Raw genomic sequence first — 21588 nt, forward strand, 5'->3', positions numbered from 1 at the left:
AACAGGAAGGAAACTAACAACAAGAGTACATGAACACCAACTGGCTACAAAAAGACACGACCAATACTCGCTCATCTCAATCCACATGGACAAGGAGAACCACCACTTCGACTGGGACAACACCAAGATCCTGGGACAGGCTAGGCAGAGACAAGCACGAGAATTCCTGGAAGCATGGCACTCCACGAAGCAGGCTATTAATAAACACATTGAACTCGACCCCATATACATTCCACTACGGAGGAAACCCGGAAGTGAGGCAATCCATCGCAATGGACCCCAGAGTTTAAAAACCAGGCAGGAAAACACACCGACGCTTCATCAGAGGCTGCACTGAGGATGTTACCAAGCACGGTAACGAAACATCTGCAGAACAACAAACCAGCTTGGCGAGCCAACCAACCTCAACACCCACAACCCGAGCTACAGATCTACTCCAAAACCTTAGATGACAGTTTCCTTTCCTAAAAAGACATTAGTGAACCAGATGGGTTTTTTGTTGACAATTGACAATGGATTCAGTCACTATTAGATTTTTAATTCCAGATATTTTATTGAATTCAAATTCCACCATCTGCTGTGGCAGGATTCAAACCCAGGTCCCCAGAATGTTGTCTGGTCTCTGGATTAACAGACCAGCGATAATACCACTAGGCCATTGCCTTCTCCAGCTTCCATCATGTCCAATCTGAAATTAAGGATTCTAGCAGGCAAGTAGTTGAGGAAACTTGCAGAGAAGTCCACAGCTTAGTGAGACGTTGTGACCTATGTAGTAATGAAAAGTGATTGATCAGCCAATCTAAAACAGTAGATTCAGATTTTTTCACATTCATAAGGGGATGAATTTCAGCTTCTATCCAGCTGAACATATGCTCAGCAGTTTGCATCAATACATTTTAGTTTCTAAGGGACTGTTAACATACTGTATATTTCTTATATTTCCATGGTTATTTAATGAGACTTTTCTATTGCTTTTAACGGCCATGAATACAGCGACTAAAAAACACTTTGCTCTTTATTGGATAGTTAATACTTGAAATCCAGCCAAAACAAAAAAAATTCTGCATGAGTCTAGATCCTCAATTACAGACTGCAAACTTCAAACCTAACAATGACTGCAAAATCTTTAGGCATGTCAGGGTTTACGAAAACAAAGAAAAAGTTGGAGCTTCCCTAAGAGCTTGGACACATTTTTCTGAACCATTTGAAGGAATGATATTGCTCACAAGACAGCACTTTTTTTTTAAAGAAGAAAACGAAGAGGTGCAGCAAAATTTGTCTCAAAAAGCAATTCAAAATCCAATACAAGTCAATTTTTTTTTAAGAAAACTTGAATGAATTCTCATCTCCAATTGCCTCTGGTCTGAGCATAGTGCTTCTCTCTCCCTTATAACTAATTCAGACCAGTGTACATATCACAGAACCCCTACAGTGTGGAAGCAGGCCATTCTGCCCATCAAGTCCACACTGCCCCCTCCAAAGAGTAACCCATCCTATCTCTCCATTTTCACATGGCTAATCCACGTAGCCACACATTCCTGGACACTATGGGCAATTTTTAACATGGCCAATCCACCTAATCTGCACATCTTTGGACTATGGGAGGAAACCAGAGCACATTGAGAAAACCCATGCAGACATGGGGAGAATGTGCAAACTCCACACAGACAGTCATCCAAGGCTGGAATTGAACCCGGGTCCCTGGCGCTGTGAGGCAGCAAGGATAACCACCATGCTGCCACAATATAGAATGTGGTGGGAGTCTAGCTTACTGAGGAACTTCAGTAAACAGCAATCTCACTGCACCTTGTGTGGGGAGATCAGAAGTGGAAAAGGTGAAACCAAACACCCGAGAGTACTCCAAGTTAAATTCCTTCCATTCACTAGAAACAACGTGCACAAGGTTGTGAAAGGGATTGTTTTAAACATATGTTTTTTATTTATGTGAGTCTACTTTTCCAGCCTATTTTCATTTTCTCCTTGAACCATATTTCAAAAAGCAGATACAAGAACTGACAATTTAGCATTCAGTGATCTAATGCTCTAGCTAAAATAATCCATTAAACAATAATGTTAAGACAGCATTCAATTGAGGTTATGCCACTGGAATTCAACTTTGTTGTGAAAATGGATTCGAGAAATTAGCTCAACCACCTTAGGGAATATTTGCAGTTACAACAGCTGACATTAGTAGCTTTTTATTCCTGAATGTTACCCTTTTTTCTGCTGACAGTGCTACCCTTGGCGGGTTCTGATGTTTGCAAGATTCTGCGGCCTCATTCAAATTGCCATTTTAGATAGAAAGATTAGCATGAATTTTAGCAGCTATGTTGAATACTGAAGACAATGTAGCCAAGCTCAAGCATGTTGTCAGCTACCTCCACATACATCTTTTTTTAGCAGGAGTTATTGGGTAGAGTTGATCAATACATGTGGGATGTTTTGTACCTTCCTAGCCCAGAGATGTTTTATTTGATGGTAACACCATAACTGCTGTCCTGGCTATGGTCTGTGAATTAAAGAACACAAAATATCCTTATATATTCAAAATTACATCAAGTACAGAATTACTGAAAGTGAAATAAAAAGTGTAAAATAAAATGTGTTATTCAGTTTGTGAACTAGAGTGATATTATCAGGATTAAGAAATAGCATTGGTTGCAAAGTCCTTCACATTTGAAATTCTGGTATGAAAAATCATGAATACTGGTAACCATGTGCTAAAAATCACAATAAATGACCATTAGCTCTTCAGATTTAACTCCTGTCTATAAACCTATTGTAACCTGCATAAAAGGTGTTTTCCTTTGGGTATTGTGATGGAACTTCAATACAGCACAGCATAGACTGCTAAGACATTAGCAAACATACTTAGAGATAGTAAGAACTGCAGATGCTGGAGAATCTGAGATAACAAGGTGTAGAACTGGATGAACACAGCAGGCCAAGTAGCATCAGAAGAGCAGGAAGGCTGACGTTTCGGGCCTAGACTCCAGCTCCACACCTTGTTATCTCTGACTCCAGCATCTGCAGTTCTTGCTATTTCCCAGTGCCATTGTGTTGCGTTGATTGGAATCAACGTCTGCTAATTTTCCCAGTGACACAGCCGAGACAGAATTCACTTAGGACGATTGAGATTGGATAAGTATGTTTGCCATAACAAGGTGTACAGCTGGATGAACGCACCAGGCCAAGCAGCATCAAAGGAGCAGGAAAGCTGACGTTTCGGGTTGGGACCCTTCTTCTGTTGCTGCCTGGCCTGCTGTGTTCCTCCAGCTCCACACTTTGTAACAATGGCACTGGGGGCATAAGGTGGTTTTCACACCGGGAAAGCAAGTGAATGACTGAGCAGATTAACAAATTGCATAATATTTTGTAACATATATGATTGGCAGAGGCTACCTTCCAACTAGTTTCTGACATGTAGTACTATAGCGATCTAAAGGAAAAGAGATATTACACAAAAAAAATTCCAGCCTAAACTATGATGCTTAATCCTATGTAAGCTGCATGTATCTGTGGCACTTTCGCAGATGTCCATTCTGTTGTCTTGTGGTATTGGCCACTCTACCAGTAAGTGATACTGAGTAAGGGTAGTTTGAGGTAGTTCGCTGCCACCAATCCTCATTTGTCTTGGGCCTGCTTTGTGGTAAAGAACAGACCACTACTCAGTATTTACAGCAGAAACACTGCCCTTAGGTATCAAGAAGGTTTACTGCGTGACAGCAATATATACATCTACGTTTGTTCAGACATAATTACCAAGACCTCAGCATGCTGGTACAGATACATCTGCTACTTCCAAAAGCTAGAGCAGAGCTCCTTGAGTCCTCCCACAGACTGTAGAATAGTAGAACCTATGTAACATGAACATTAACTGTTTCAGAACCATTACCCCATATAACATCAAATATACCCTAACATTTTTCCAAAACTACAGGTTAGTCTTTCCAGAAAATAATCTCTTAATGGGTCATCCAGCAGGTGCAACAAACAGAACATCATGCAGCAGTCAGCAAATCTGACCTAGCCCATTCAGAGAATAAATCACGGTATTGACCAGGCTCAAATCACTCCGTGCTCATCTAACTCTAATCTTTGATGTGGTTTAAGCAGGTTGGTTACAGTGCTGTAAAAGAACATTCATTCATAAATTGTCATTCATTCTGCTGAAAGCCAGCATTAAAAGCACCGTCATAACAAAGGTAAGTCATGTGCAGGGAAACAGCCCAAAGACCTTAAAAGAAATACTAGAATATGCTGGAAATCTGACGTAGATGAAAGAATTGCTGAATGTTTACATGGTGGAAGATTAACATTTCAGACATAGACCTCTTCCCAGCATACATAACATTCTGAGAAGGGAGGACAGATGGAACATAAACATGCATTTTCTCTTCTCAGCCACTGACAAACTTGCTATGTAATTCCAACAAATGAGGTTCTTGACAGAGTTATTTTGCTGTTAAATGGGATGTCACTGGGGATAGATGGTAAGGAGGTAGTTATCAGCAAGAAATCATTGTGCTGTACCAACACTTTTTTTCTTGGAAGATTCTGATTTTTAAAACTCTCTTAGTGATTCCCTTGCTGCCAGGTCACATCTACATCGGTGCTCGGTCGTTGTACACCCAGTTGGGAGCAGTTTACACAGTACATATTTAAATCAGATGTTTAATTTAAGTCAAAAATTACCCATCCAGTTACAAGTACAGCTCCAGGGACCAGACTTTGATTCCACTCTTGGGTGACTGTGTGGAGTTTGCACGTTCTCCTTGTGTCTGCGCGGGTTTCCTCCCGGTGCTCTGGTTTCCTCCCACAGTCCAGAGATGTGCAGGTTAGGTGGATTGGCCATGCTACAAACTGGCCCATACGGATGTGCAGGATTGGTAGTTTAGCTGTGGTAAAAACCCCATGCGGGATTACAGGAATTGTAGGGGAGGGGGTGCTGCTTGGGCAGGATGCTTTTCAGAGGGTTGTGCAGACTCAATAGGCCAAATGGCCTCTTTCTGCACTGTGGGAATTCTCTGACTCTATAAAACTGAACTCTACTGGACTATATTTAGACAGAAAGCTACCGTTACAAAATGGATAGACGGAACGATGGATATGATCTTATTTTGTTGCATCACTTCTTTGATAAAGCAGCTCTGATACACCAAAGCAAACATTTGTGTGATAAGGGGATTGCTGTGCAAATAATAGATATTAAAAGAAAGCCACAGAAATCACCTACCCACCCCATGGCCTAAAGACATTGCCCTGTGTAGAACATAGTCACACGGGATAGCGGGTACCAGTTTTTACTCAGTTCTGTGCTATGTTAACGTTCCTTTAATATTTGCTAAAAGCCTTTGGTCGAGTAGTACTCAGAGATCTGTAATTTTTTTATGCTGGCTTTTTACCTAACTTTGTCACTGTGTAGGGCAGGCAATTAGCACAGTTGAGAAAGACAACAGAAACAGGGATAAAGCCCACTGAGTCATACGCACAGAAACAGACCCTTCAGTCCAACTCATCCATGCCAAACAAGATTACCAAACTAAACGAGTCCCATTTGCCTGTGTTTGGTCCATACCCCTCTAAACCATTCCTATTCACAAACATCTTTAAATGTTGTAACTGTACCAGCATCTACCACTTCTTCTGGCAGTTCATTCCACATACAAATCACCTTTTGTGTGAAAAAGTTGCCCCTCGGGTCCATTTCAAAGGTTTCTCCTCTCACAACAAAAATACACCCCCTGGTTTTGAAATCCCCCACCTTAGGGAAAAGACCTTTGCTATTCACCTTATCCATGCCCCTCATGGTTTTATAAACCTCTAAGGTTATCTCTTAACCTCCTATGCTCCAGTTGGTATTGCTGGCTTTGCTACCTGGATCAGTTGCAGTTTGTTGGATGTGGAAGGAACAAGGTGAGTGAACAATGCCTTTGACAAATTGAGTTTGATAGTGACAGGGTTCTCATGAAAATCAGCCACTCCCAATTCTTAACATTAAAGACAGCAATGTAGCTCCATACTTTTACTTTTAAACAGCAGTCACCAAAAGTTTGCAACATGCAGGAAACCAGGTCATTGCTACTATGGGAACAATAAAGGCATATTTATTTCCATTGCAACCAATGGTAAGACAGCGGCACACATTTCCATCAGCTGTACTCTTCCAGCCTTCTTCAGTTGACTTGAACAACAGTTGAGATGTTAAAACTGTAATTGTTGATAGGCAGATAGCCGAGTAAAGAAAAAAAATGGAAATTTTATTTTGTTAAGTTGACGGCAAGGAGGGGTATAAAAGGTAAAGACTGATGAAGGCTGCAGATAAAACCGCTAAATGAAAAAAGAAAATGATCTCATTAGAACAAACTGCATGCAACAAGTCTGAGCAGGCTCTACAACGTTAAAAATAATCAAAGTCGTTAACCCTGTGAATGCTGGATCAACAAAAAAAAGTGTTTAAGTAAAACATTTATTCAAAATACAATACAAAGAAAGACCTTTGCTGTGCATTCTTCTAAATTCTACTTTGTTTGCAGAAAATCTGATTACAAATTTGTGGCAGGTGACACCAGCTACACAAATTAAACATCCTGGACAGATTGCTGGTGGTTAAACTTTAATTAAATATCACGCTAGAATATTCACAAGGAAAACTTTATTCTTAATTCAACAGTTCATCCTTTGTTGCAATCAAGAGGTTCATAACATTATGATGCTTTAGGACTGTAAATTTTGATTTATAAAGATTGTATCAGTTTAGGACTGTAGCTTTAAATGTAAACCGCCCTGCAGTCTGTTTGGCAGTAAGCCACAGTAGTTTTATTGCTGAGATCAAAGATGCCACAGATTGCTTTACTGAGAGGAACGTGCAAAGTTTAGAGACAATTACCACAGTCACTGATTATACCATGAATAGACATTCAGTCTCACAAAGTCCCAGAAAGGTGTTATAGGCATTTACAACTTGATGTGTTTTCTCATATGTACTGGTACCGCACCCTGGTTCTCAACCACCTAGCCAGAGGAAACAGCCTTTTGGCATGATTCTAGCACCTGTCCTGTCAAGCCATGTAAGAATTTGGTAAACTTCTAAAGGATGACCTCTTATTCATCTAAGCCCTAAAGAATATAGGCTCAGAGTCCTCAATCTCTCCTTGTAGGATAATTTTACCATCCAAGGATGCTTGCTTCACTCCCTCTCTGGCAAGTACATCCTTCCTTTGCTAAAGGGACAATACTCCATACACTGTCTCACCAAGGTGCAATACAATTGAATTAAATAAACATTACTCCTGGACTTAAAACTATGAACAAGGACAGCCAGGCCCTTATTTGCAAAATGAGGAAAAGGTTTCAGAAATCTGAAGCATAAAAAGGACTTAGGAGCCCTAGTTCAGGATTCTTTTAAAGGTTAATGTGCAGGTCCAGCTGACAGGTAAGGCGGCAAATACAATGCTAGCATTCATCATTAGCGCAGCACAGTGACTCAGTAGTTAACACTGCTGCCTCACACTGCCAGAGACCTGGGCTCAATTCCAGCCTCAGGTGACTGCTCTGTCTCTCAGAGCCTGTGTGGGTTTCCTCTAGGTGCTCTGGTTTTTTCCCCACAGTAGGCGAATTGTCCATGCTAAATTGCCCATGGTGTCCAGGGATGCGCAGGCTAGATGGATTCGCCATGGGAAATTGCAGGGTTACAGGTATAGGGTAGGGGGATGGGTCTGGGTAGAATGTCTTTGACAGGTCGGTGTCAACTCAATGGACCGAATGGCCTGCTTCCCGCACTGTATGATGATTCTAGTATTCTAGCCCTATCATAATCCAAGAGCAGAGATATACTGGTGAGGTTGTAAAAGGCTCTGGTCAGACTACAATTTGGAATATCATGAACAGTTTTGGGCCCCGTGTCGAAGGATATATGTGCTGGCCTTGAAGGGGGTCCAGAGGAGTTTACAAGAAAGATCCTGGAGATGAAGGGCTTATCATAAGAACTGGATGAGGACTTTGGGTCTGCACTCATTGGAGTTTAGAAGGATGGTGGGGGGGGGATCTCAATAAAACTTACAGGATTTGGAGAGGCCTATTAGGTGTGCTGTGGAGAAGATGGCCCCACTAATAGGAGCAACTAGGATCCAAGGGCACAACCTCAGAGGGAAGACATGACCCTTTCGAACTGAGATGAGGAGGAATTTCTTCATCCCGCGTGGTTTACCTGTGGCTGTGCTTGCCAAGTTAGAGTGCATTTAAGACAGAGATACATAATAAGGGCTCAATGATTATGAGGAGAAGGCAGGAGAATGAGGTTGAGAAACATATCAGCCATGATCAAATGGCGTAATTCTACTCCTTTAGCTTATGGTCTTATAGACATTCTGAACATCAAGCCTCCCAATTTCGTACCATTTAAAAAAAAACTCTGCACTCATTCCTCCTTTTGAAGTGGAAACCTCACACTTATTCCACATTATATTCCATCTGCCGTATTCTTGCTCACTGACTCAGCCTGTCAAATTACGATTAAAGTCTCTTTGTATCCTCCTCACAACTTACATTCTCAAAGTTTTGGGTCTGTACAAACTTGTAAATATTACATTTGGGAAAGAAAAAAGAAGGTACAGTATTAAAAAAGAGCTGAAGTTTCATTTTAAAACTGAGATTAGTTGCTCAAAAGCACAAACTTGCGGCATGTAGTACCAGAACTGCCTTCTTTCATAAAAATATGCTGGAGAAATTCAGCAGGTCTGGCAGCATCTGTGTTCAGAGAAATAGCTAACGTTTCAAGACCAATGACTCTTACTCATAGAACGTAGAAAATAGGAAATGAGATAGGCCATTTGGCTCTTCAAACCTGCTCTGTGGCAGATAATTCCACAGGCTCACTACTTTCTGGGTGAAATAACTTCTCAATTGTAAATGGCCTACTCCATTTCCTTAACCTATGACCCCTGATTCTGGACTCCCTGGTCATTGAGAACATTCTTCCTAATTTTACCCTGCCCAGTCCTGTTAGAATTTTATAGGCTCCTTTGAGATCACCCCTCATTGTCTAAACTCCAGTGAATATAGTCTTAACTGATCCAGTCTCTCTTCATGTGTCACTCCTGTCATCCCGGGAATCAGTCTGGTAAATCTTTGTTACAGTCCCTCCATAGCCAGGCATCCTTCCTCAGGTAAGGAAGCCAAAACTGCACACAATGCTCCATGTGTGGTCTCGCCAAGGCCTTGAACAATTGCAGAAAGATATCTCTGCTGTTCAATTCAAATCCTTTTACTATGAAGGCCAACATACTGTTTGCCTTCTTCACCACCTGTTGCACCTTCATGTTAAATTTCAGCAACTGCTGTGCAAGGACACCCAGGTCTCATTGCATCTACTCTGTTCCCAATCTACTGCCATTCAAAAATATTCTACCTTTCTGTTTTTTGGTAACCAAAATGAATAACGTCACAATTATCCACATTATACTTCATCTGCAATATACTTTCCCACTTACATCTTATTTAAATCATCTCTGCAGCCACCTCACAGTTCAGCTTCCCACCCATTGTCATCTGCAAACTTGGAGATATTACATTTAGTTCTTTCATCTAAATTATTAACATATATCGTGAATTCCTGGGGACCAAGCACTGATCCCTGCAGTACCGACTAGTCACTGCCTACCGCACAGAAAAAGACCTGTTTATCACCAGTCTTTGTTTGCCAAACAGTTCCATTTCAGTACACTACCAGTGTACCAGTCCACACGCTTTAATTTTACACACTAATCTCTTATATGAGTCCTTACTGAAAGCCTTTTGAGGGAAAACCATATTCATTGGCTCCCCCTTATCAAATCTACCAGTTACATCCTTAAAAATTCCAGTTGGTTTGTCAAGCTACAGCACAAACCTGCCTCAGTAGCTAACAAATCTACTCTGCAAGGGAACATCATCGATTGATGATAATGTTTGCATAGATTTACATAGAATGTACAGCACAGAAACAAGGCACTTTTACATGGTGACTTCACACCTTCAGGATGCTCCAAAGCACTAAACAGGAATTATTTTTGAACCATAATGTTGAATGTTTGGCAGTCAATTTGTGCACAGCCATATTCCAAAAGCAACAAAGCAGTAAACAACCAGCTAATCAGTTTTCAAAGGGATAAATATTACCCACGACACCAAAAGCTTTGTGGGTTGTTTTACTCCGCCTGAACAGGCAGAGGACTCGGTTTAAAAATTGCATCAAATAGTGACATGTTCCAGAAATGGAGTTCTATCATCTAAATTGTGTCCTCAAGTCTCTGCTATGGGTTTGAACCCACCCTCTAACTTAGGCCCAAGAGTGCTGCCTCTGGGCCAAGCTGATACTCAAATACACTATTTGCTTACCACCATGTTTTGCATCTTGGTTTCAAGACAGGACCGTTTCATAAGTCAGGAAAAAGTGGATAGGCAAGGTTTTTGAGGGGGAGGAACAGCTAACTTGGCTAACCCTCATTTTGCTTATGTTATGTTTTCTTGACTAAACTTCTGCTGTTAAGCAATGTTCCTTCAAGGCTGTGTAGCTGCACATTTGCTCTGTGCACAGCAATTGGCTACAATTCTGAAAGTTGCAACTGCAAGAGAGCCTCGGAGGCCCATGCAGCCAGTAAGAAAATCGGAGGGAATGCTGCTGGTATCAAAGGCTGTAAAGGTTCTCCTCTAAAGTTCCCCATGTGATAACCTTCAGAGTTCGAAGTTATGGTCGCTCTGGGATCACATGCCACTTTAACAGGCAGCCAAAGTACTACTGATTAAGGCTGGAATAGCCTTGCATGAGACCTCAGCCATCTCAAGGTCTAAAAGAAAATGGGAAAATTTCTAACTTCTGCCAAGTCAAAAACAAATGCAGGGGAGCGACTTGCAGGTTGCATCTTCCTAACTGGTACATCAATGTTGCTAAAGGACTGCACGTTTTGTTGAAGTTATCATTTTGCACTCAACAGGACAATTCGCAAGAGGGAATAACCAAACATCTATACTGAGAGAGGAGAATGCTGATTGTTTGGCAAGTGGACTCTGATTGGTAGAGGAGTTATCATAGCAAATGCACTAGTTAATGTGACTAAACTGCGACTTTAAAAATGAAAATGTTTGTTACTTAATGACATGTACAGCCTGTGTTGAACCAATTTAAACAGGTACTAAGAAGCATGCTTAGAATGAAAAGTAATTTTCATTTATATAGTGTATCCTAGCTGATGTTATTACCAGACAATTCAGATTCCATACTGAAATCTGGATCATACTGTTTGCTTTTAGTTAATGAGGTGATCTTCCATTGAAACAAGCACAAAATGTTGCAGATTTGGTTTTAACAATAAAACAGAAGTTTATTGCACAAAAGAAATGAAGGTTAACATTATTTCCAGAATCCATGATGTCTCATGGCATCAAGTGAAACATCAAAATGAAGGTAAAATACAACAAACCCAAACTATTCGTTTATAATATAATTTGAAAAAATTTCCAAAACACATGGTGAACGTGCAGACGTATCTAACCCAACACCATCACTTCACATTACTCAAATACCAGAGAAAGCTCCCTTCTCTATCACATCAATAAGTTTAATTTATTTGTTATTTTCAAATTCCTGGTGTTGAGAGTTTGATAGCCTTTTCCTTGATCATTCACACGTGGGAGTCAATAATTTCTAGATCAATAGTCTAATGTTCTGGAGGTCTGGGTTCAGATTGCACCATGGTGTAAATATCTGGAATTATGAATCTAATGGTGCCAACACTGCCAACTGTCTGAAAAATCCACCTGGTTCACTAATGCCCTTCAGGGAAGGAAATCTGCCATCCTCACCAGGTCTGACCTATGAAGTTGACTCTCAAATGCCCACGCAAGCCGCTCAGTTGTATCAATCACTAATAAGTCTCAGCAAAGAAATGAAACTGATTGGACCACCTAGCATCGATCTAAGTACTAGCGATGGCAATGGCAATGGCAAAAAGCAGCCCTGTCAACATTGCAAAGTCTTCCCTACTAACATCTGGGAGCTGGACAAGTAACAGCCTGATTCATACTCACTTATGATGTCCCAGACATCACCATCACCATCACCATCCTAGAGGCACAGTGATATACTGTTAGGAGAAAGTTGCCCTGGGAGTCCTCAACATTATTTGCAGAATCCATGATATCTCATGGCATCAAGTGAAACATCAAAAATGGACTTCTGTAAACTAAAACAGAAAGTTTTCCAAACTCGAGATTCATCCCTAAAGCATGAAAAACATCCTGATTCTGCTAAAATAAAACCAAACTAATACTTTTCAATGTTTGTTCTACCCAATCATAAAATTCTCACAATGCAAACATAATACCATCATCACTGCAAGAGCCATCTCTCTCTCATACTGATTTTAAGATACATGGTTCCAGGAAGACAGACCTTACATTAGCATAGAACCTTTCAGAATCCCTCCTGCCTACTTAAATGCTTTAGTCAATTAAATATTTTTGAGGTATAGTCATTGTTGCAACATAGATGAAGGCAATAATTAATTTATACATGGATGTGAGCAAATAATCTGTTTTAGTGCGTAATAAATATATGTCAGGACATTGGGACATCTGTACTACTTTTCTCTGAACAGAGTGCGTGCTACAAATGCAACAATGGTCACTTTGCCTGCACATGTGCAGATCACAGCAGTAACTCTTGGTGTCAGTTTTGCCTAAGCTGTTAATCAGCGATAAAATTTTGGTAACTTGCAGCAATCAAAAAGGGGTGACCTTGGCCTTAATAAAGAAAACTTTGGCTAGCAGCACCATTGGTGTGTATCTGGTTTAGTGTCAAAGTCTAGTGGTGATGCAGTGGTGTTTGTCGAGGTTTGTTCCGAGCAGTTCTGTGAATCAGGGCTTTGTGCTTTGTAGGCTGTTCCCTGAAATGCACACAGAGACAAACTTCACCTGCGCCTGGAGGACCATCAACTCTGTGAAAGATGCTCTTTGATTTGCCCAAAACTTGTGGGTCTTCCAGCGTAAAAAGTGGACCTTGACCAAGTGTTGCAGACAGGCACATTCCAAGGTCCTGAACTACATGCTGAGGAATGCAGTGAAACTTGGGACAGCTGCCACCAAGGGCCAGTGGGGAAAAAACCACCATCTGAGGTCTTTCAATGAAGGTCCATTCAGTTATCAGACCCTCTCATTGCCTCAAAATGTATGTAAATGTGTCATGTGTGACTAGGAAATGCCCTTGTTTGCAACTGCAGGGAAGCTCTGAGGAATGTCAAATACCAACATGTTTGGTTTCTTTTCCCCTGAAAAGACTGTACAGGACTGTTTTAGCACCTTGTGTATGTACATAAAGATATTTTTGTGAATAAAATATACTTTTGCAATAAAATAAAATCAGAAACCTAAAGAAAGGCTCAAATTGCTATTAAGTAAATGCAAGGGAAAATAGTAAAAAGGTGAAGAAACCAACACACACGAAACAATTAATGAAAAAATCCACAGCTAACCAATTAAAGTTGCAAGTATAAAATTCTGAAGCCGTAAGCTCATAGAGTCACAACGTCTATCTGAACAGAGCTTAATCCACAGAAATTGATTGGCATCCTACAGTCAGGCTCATTCTCAACAGAGATAATTTCAAATTAAATAATTTGTTTGAATTTAACATTTGTTAAATCTCCACACTCTCTACTATAATACAATGTGTCTAGCACAGTATTTCACTTGACCCATTTGTACACGCATGCTCTTTGCATCATCTAGAGGTGGCGGTCATATAATTTAGGCTTCTTTGAATACTGCCAGAGAATCTTTTATTAACACCACTGAGGACAAACAGAGCCTCATCTCAACAAAAAGGTAGCACTGATGTATCAGCCAACAGACCTCAAATAAGTACGGAAAACTAAAAAACACCAGTTCAAAAATAACCTTCAATTTCTTAAATTTTGCTGTGGGCTAGGTTTCAGGTTATTGTTAAAATGGTGCTGAGAAACAGAATCACTCTCATATCAAGCACTTCTGAGCAAGGATCCAGGCTCAGGCAAGCTCAGTGTAAAGTCAAACCATTTCTATATGGGACTTGGATATCATAGCTGTTACAGAAACATGGGTCAGGGATGGACAGGATTGGCAGTTTAATGTTCCAGGGTACAGATGCTATAGGAAGAATAGAAAGGGAGGCAAGACAGGAGAGGGAATGGTGTTTTTGGTCAGGGAGAACATTACAACTGTACTTAGGGAGGATACTCCTGGAAGATTGTCCATTGAAGTTATATGGATGGAACTAAAAAATAGGCAGGGATCATCACCTTGTTGAGATTGTATTATAGACACCGCCAATAGTCTGTGGAAAATTGAGAAGCAAATGTGTAAGGAGATCTCAGGTTTCTGTAAGAAAAATAGGGCTGTAATGGTAGGACAATTTAAATTTCAAATATAGACTGGGACTGTCATAGTGTTAAGGGCTTGGATGGGGAGTAATTTGTTAAGTATGTACAAGAAAACTTTCTTATTCAATAGGTGGATAAACCTAATACAGAAGGAACAATATTTGACCTCCAGTTGGGAAATAAGATGGGGCAAGTGACTTAAGTGTCAATGGGAGAGTACTTTGGGGCAAGTGATGACAATTCTATTAGTTTTAAAATATTTTTTATGAAAAAAGATAGAACTGCTCAACAAGTTAAAATTCTAAACTGCAGCAAAGCCAATATTGACAGTATTAGACAGGAACTTTCAAAAGTTGTTTGGGGGCGGCTGTTTGCAGGTAGAGGGACATTTAGGAAGTGAGAGGCCTTTAAGAACGAGATAACAAGAGTTCAGAGACAGAATTTTTGTTAGAATGAAGAGCAAGGCTTGTAGGTGTAGGGAATGCTGGATGACTACAGAAATTGAGGCTCTGGTCAAGAGAAAGGAAGAATTTACCAGGTATAGATAGCTGGGATTAAGCGAATCCCTAGAAGAGTATAACGCAGTTGGAGTATATTTAAGAAGGAAATCAGGAGGGTGAAAAGGGGAATAAAATAGCTTGAGTAAACAGAGTTAAGGAGAATCCAAGAAGATTCTATAAATACATTAAGAGCAAAACAGTAACTAAGGAGAAAATAGGGTCCCCTTAAAAATCAACAAGGCCGTCTAAGTGTGGAACCGCAGGAGATGCATGAGATACTGAACGAGTATTTCACATCAGTATTCACTGAAGAGAAGGATACGGAAGGTACAAAACTTAGGGAAATAAATAATGATGCCTTGAAAAGTATCCATATTACAGAAGAGGTGGTGCTGCAGGTTTTAAACACATAAAAGTAGATAAATCCTCAGTTCCTAATCAGGTGTTTCCCAGAACTTTGTGCAAAGCTAGGGAAGAGATTGCCGAGGCCTAGCTGAGGCATTTGTATCCTTGAAAGACCCAGGTGAGGTGCCAGAAGACTGGAGGTTGGCTAATGTGGTGCCATTATTTAAGAAAGGCTGTAAGTAAAAGCCAGGGAACTATAGACAGGTGAGTCTAATGTCAGTGGTGGATATGTTGTTGGAGGAGCTTCTGAGAGACAGGATTTACACGTATTTGGAAAGGTAAGGGCTGATTAGGGATAGTCAGCAAGACTTTGTGCGTGGAAAAATGTGTCTCGCTAACTAGATCGAGTTTTTTTTGAAGAGGTGACAAAGAAGATTTATGAAGGAAGAGCAGTGGACGTTATCTATATAGACTTCAGTAAAGTGTTTGACAAGGTTCTGCATGGTAGACTGGTTAGTAAGGATAGATCATGTGGGATTCAGGGAAGCTAGCCAATTGGATGTAAAATTGACTTCAAGGTAGGAAACAAATGATAGTGATGGAGGGATGCTATATGGGCTGGAGGCCTATGACCAGTATTGTACCGCAAGGATCCGTGCTAGGTCCCACTGCTTTTTGTCATTTACATACATGATTTGTATGTGAATGTAGGAGGTATGGTTAGTAAGTTTTACAGATAACACCAAAATTGGTGGCGTAGTGGACAGTGAAGAAGATTATCTCAGAGTACAAGGGGACCTTGATTAGATGGGCCGAGGAGTGGCAGACAGAGGTTAATTTAGTTAAACGTGAGGTGCTGCATTTTGGTAAGGCAAACCAGAGCAGGACTTATACAGTAAATGGTAGGGCCCTTGGGAACGTTGCTGAATAAAGAGATCTAGGGGTGCAGGCTCATAATTCCTTGAAAGTCGGGTTGCAGGTAGAAAGGGTAGTGAAGGCGGCATTTGGCACGCTTCCCTTTATTGGTCAATGCATTGAGTTTAGAAGTTGGGAAGTCATGTTGCGGTCATACAGGACATTGGTGAGGCCACTTTTAGAATACTGTGTACAATTCTGGTCACCCTTCTATAGGAAGAAATGTTGTTAAACTTGAGAAGCTGCAGAAAAGATTTACAAGTATGTTGCTGGGACTGGAGCGCTTGAGCTATAGGGACAGGCTGAATGGGCTGGGGCCTTTCTCCTCTGGAGCGTCAGAAACTGAGGAGTTGTCTTATTGAAGTTTATAAAATAATGAAGGTAATGGATAAGGTGAATAGCCAAGGTCTTTTTCCTAGTGTGGGGAGTCTAAAACTAGAAGACAAAGGTTTATGGTGACAGGGGAAAGACTTAAAAAGGACCTAAGGGCAACTTTTTCATGCAGAGAGTGGTGCACGTATGGAATGAGTTGCCAGAGGAAGAGGTGGAGGCTGGTACAATTACAATATTTAAAAGGCATCTGGATGGGTATATGAATAGGAAGAGTTTAGAGGGATATGGGCCAAATGCTGGCAAATGTGATCATATTGGGATGTCTTGTCAATGCGGATGAATTACACTGAAGAGTCTGTTTGCATGATCTGGACATTTGGGTGAATGGGCAGATCAATGGCAGATAGCAGTATAATTTGGATAAATGAAGTTAATCACTTTGGAAGCAAAAGCAAGAAGGCAGATTACTACCTGAATAGCTTTAAATTGGGAGAGGGGAGAGTGCAGCGGGACCTTGGGGACCTTGTGCACAAGTCGCTGGAGGTAAGCGTGCAAATGCAGCAGGCGGTAAAGAAGGCACATGGTATGTTGGCCTTCATTGCGAGAGGTTTCAAGTACAGGATCACGGATGTGTTGTTGTAGTTATACATGGCCTTGGCGAGGCCACACCTAGGATAACGTGTGCAGCTTTGGTCTCCTTTTCTGAGGAAGGATGCTTTTGCTCTCGAAGGAATGCAGCGAAGGTTTACCAGGCTGATTCCAGGGATGGTGGTACTGACGTATGAGGAGAGATGGACTAGGTTAGGATTGTTTTGGCTGGAGTTCAGACGATGATGGGATATCTCATAAAGACTTGTAAAATTCTAACATGACTAGACAGGGTAGATGCAGTGAGGATGTTCCCAGTGGTAGATGTGTTCAGAACCAGTGGCTGCTGTCTGAAGATTCGGGACAGAGATGAGGAGACATTTCTTCTCCCAAAGAATGATGAACCTGTGGCCTTCATCACGACAAGAAGTAGTTGATGCCAAAACATTGAAATTATTCAAGAGGCAGCTAGATTTTGCACTGAGAATCACCACCAGCAAATGGGATCAAAGGTTATGGGGAGAAAGCAGAATTAGGCCATTGAGTTGAATGACCAGCCATGATCGTGATGAATGGCAGAGCAGGCTCAAAGGGCCAAATGGCCTCCTCCTGCTCCTATCTTCCATGTTTCTATAACTCTGTGACTCTAATTAGACAAAGTAGGCATAACATAAGTTGCAAATAAGGAAATTCTCATTCCAAAATCCAACAACTGTCATTGCTTTGATGTAAGTCACTCCTGAGATATCCAGGAGTATTCCATCACTCCTGTTATACAACACAGTCATTATCCACATGATCCTGACAGGTTTAGCAGTCAGGTTTTGGCAACATAACAAACAATGATGACTTTATCATTACAAACCTCTTCTGTTTTTGCTGCTGGTGAGACACAAAATCTTCTTACAACTGTTCTGCCATTGAGAACCTTTCAGACCACACTTTAATCTGACGACTCCCCTGACCTTGCTGCCATGGGAGGCCTTACCAGAAGCAAGGAGCTCTAACAGTATCGCTTGAAAGATCATTGGAGCACACAAGTTTCTCCTGTATGTCAACATGGAATCCATGGACAGCCCAATTATATACAGAAAGTGACTCAGGGAAAGAAATTATTCAGGATTTCAAATCCTAATCAATAACTGGAGATCTCTGACCAGCCCACCCCCTAACAACTCGTGGAAAAGCACAAAGCCAATGTGTAAGGTACTGAATGACTGCATATGGATGACATCACAACAAGAGTCTGAGCCATAGAGCAAGATCATAAAAGATGAACACTCGGGATAAAAGACATTTTATATAACTAAAAAAAATGCTCAAGGTGATGGTTATGCATAAAGACAATTGACAAAGCACAATTGGTGAATTAAACTATGAAATAAGTAATGTAATTTTGGGAAATATTTCACCTCTTGCCTCCCATATCAGAGTTTAAATACAGAAACAATTATTTCACCCAATCTTTCACAACCACGCAAGCACAGGTCAGATTGTTTCTACAATTACAGTTTGAAATCAACAATGCTTTGGCTTCCAGCATTAGTTATAAGCTGCCTGACACAGATGCTGAACTCTGATGTTCTGGACCAGATGCACTTCTGGGCTTGGTTTCCTATCAGCAATGATGCTAACATGTATACGCATCATATTCACTGACTGAATGTTGATTTAACCGCAATCAAAGATACTGTATTAGCTGTGACTGGTCTCAGACTTCCCCATCATTGTAAATTTTACTGAGGTGAATGCAGGCAACAAAGAAAACAGTTCCAAATTAATTGTGTTATTAAGAAAATCACCAAAAACTGGGCCAGCTCGGCTAATCCATGCACATATACTGAGCCTAGATAACGACACTGGGTTTTAACAGTCCATGGCTTTGGAGGGGGGGCAAGAGTGCGGGGGGGGGGGGGAAGAGGGGGGGGGGGGGGGGGGCTGTCGGGGGGTGGAGGAACGTGTGGGGAAAAGATGCGATCAGGAGTAGGAGTGGCGTAAACTAAGTAGGATGTTGGGGGGGGGGGGGGGGGGAGCGCGGGGGGGGCGGGGCACCGTTCACACGAACGCCAAGGCCTCACGCCTTTCCAGGAGCTAACGGTTCCCGCGGGACCTGCGCCGTGCACCCTGGGATGTGTCGTTCTTTGCTCGGCACTCGCCCCTCCCTAAGGCCGCCGGGAAACTACAGCACCCAGAACCCACCGCTTCCCAATAGCATGCGCACTGGGTCATCAAATTAAAAAAAAATCCTCGCTCCAACGGGACTGTCTCCCTCGCCAGGCATCTACTTTTGTCGAATTGTAGTTGCGCATAAAATTTCCATGAAATACTGTAAATCTGTCAAGAATCCCACCACTTACCCCATTAACCAATCCATATGCGCTGCACCTCCTCGTGGCCTCCAAGATATTTATTTTTTTTTAAAAAGACTTCTTCTTCAAAGGTAGGCAGATCGTTCAGTTTTACTCAGCTGTTACAGGAGCTTGTGATTTGTTCTAAATGCTATCAATCTGGAGGCTTATCGGGGACTCAAATCTGTCATTTCATCGGAGTTTTTTTTCCAAACTGACCGGAAGTAAACACAGCCGCATGACGTCAGTGGGCGGTGCTTTATAGGTGTCGTAATCGCGCTGTGCACGCGTAGTCACGTGACTGCATCACACTTTCCCACGTGGAATACACAGGGCCATGTGCCTTGGGCCAAACCAGCTTCAGTTCCTCCACCATGGAGCACCTCGCAATTTTGGTTCTACTTTAGCACCACGCTCCTGCTTTACTGAGACCCTGGACGGGGAGGCGTGGATGGGTCAAAGGGACTTTTTCTTTTGGATATGCTCCCGTGCCTGGCCAAAGCCGCCGTTAACAGGTCCAAGCAGCAGGCCATGGAGGGTGTTGTTGTTCCTGACTGTCTGCCACTGTTTCGTGATTACATCCAAGCTCAAGTGTCTCAAGCAAAGGAGCATGTAGTGCTCACCGGCACGAAAGGGGCCTTTAGACACCGGTTGGCACTGCAGGGGTTGGGATGGATCATTATACTGGAAAATGTTATTTCAACTTTCTGTTTCATTTTATAAGATTCTGAGGAGTTTCCCTCTATTGTGACTTAAGAGCCGGGTGTGATGCCTGATGTTTTCACAGTGTTTGGCATCATTCGCAACTCCTCGGATGTAGAAGCAGCCCGTGTCAGAGTGTGGCAAAACACAGGCAATGCTTGGGTTTTGGGGCACTTCACACAGGTATCAGCAGGCAGAAGCGGTCTTCAACTGAAAGTCTTCAACTAATACCATTTGATAGTCAATGGCATTGCCATCAGTGAATTGCCCCACTAGCAACAAGAGAGAATCTAAGAACAAGAAGCAGGAGCAGGAGTAGGCAATTAACCCCCTTGAGCTTCCTCTGCCATTTAATATGACCATGACTGATCTCACCTTGGTTTCAACTCCACTTTCCTGCACACTCCCAAAACCTTTCAACCCATTAATAGTTAAAAATCTCACTACCTCTTCCTTAAATTTACTCAATGTCTCAACATCTACCGCACTCTGGGGTAATGGATTCTACTAACACATGACACTTTGAGTGAAGAACTTTCTCTTCATCTCTATTTTAAGCCTGCTACCCTTTATCCTAAAACTATGACTTCTTGTTCTGATTACCCCATATGAGAAAGCATCCCCTCTACATCTGTACCTCAAATAGGTCTCCTTGCATTCTTCTAAACTTCTAACTAGCCTTCTAACTTCTAACTTGTGAAGCTTGACATTCAATGGCATTATCATTGCTGGATCCTTCAACTACCAACATCCTGGGGGTTTGCATTGATCAGAAACTGAACTGGGGCAGTCATTTAAATACAGTGAATACAAGAGCCAGCTGGAGGCTGAAAATTCTGTGGTGAGTAAAGTGCCTCTTAGCTCCCCAAAACCTGTTCACCATCTACAAGGCATTCGTCAAGAAAGTAATGTCCGCTTGCCTGGATAGTTGCAGTCCAACAACATTCAAGAAGCTCAACACCATCTAAGATTAAACAATAGTCGATTGGCATTACATGTAACACTTCCAATATTCTCTCCTTCCACCAACGACACACACTGACAGTGGTGTGTACCATCCACAAGATACAACAACTCAGCATGGCTCCTTCAACAGCAGCTTCCAAACCTGCAATCTCAATCACCTAGAAGCTTAAAGGCAACAGATAAATGGCAACACCACCACCTGCAAGCCACAGACCATCCTGATTCGAAACTATATTGAAATTCCTTCATTGTCACTTTGTCAAAATCTGGAACTCCTTAACAATGTTGCTGTTATACCTACTCTTGTCCTCCTTTCTCCTTCCAGGTTTTCCATTCAATCCTGTGGCTACATCATAATTTTGCCAATAAGATGGGAACAAGTTCCAATTCTGTCTCAAGTCACCTTTCACTTCCACAGCAGCAGGGACTGGAACATTCAAAGCCACCCTGGAGTTCAAAGTTGCAGACTGCAATTCTGATTATTCCTTCCTGTTACTT

General features: G+C 41.7%; 1 protein-coding gene across 1 annotated transcript in view; it reads right to left on the minus strand.

The window, feature by feature from the left end:
• Positions 1-19686, minus strand: part of LOC109918202 (MOB kinase activator 2-like) — a 49886-nt gene extending 30200 nt beyond the window's left edge. The window contains exon 1 of the mRNA XM_020518102.2: positions 19432-19686. Within this exon, the coding sequence (XP_020373691.1) occupies positions 19432-19448 (17 nt within the window). The 5' untranslated portion in view covers positions 19449-19686. The remainder of the gene's footprint in view (positions 1-19431) is intronic.
• Between the last annotated feature and the right edge of the window lie 1902 nt (positions 19687-21588).

The sequence above is a fragment of the Rhincodon typus genome, chromosome 37 (genome assembly GCF_021869965.1).
Source record: "Rhincodon typus isolate 14 chromosome 37, sRhiTyp1.1, whole genome shotgun sequence".
Lineage (NCBI taxonomy): Eukaryota > Metazoa > Chordata > Chondrichthyes > Orectolobiformes > Rhincodontidae > Rhincodon > Rhincodon typus.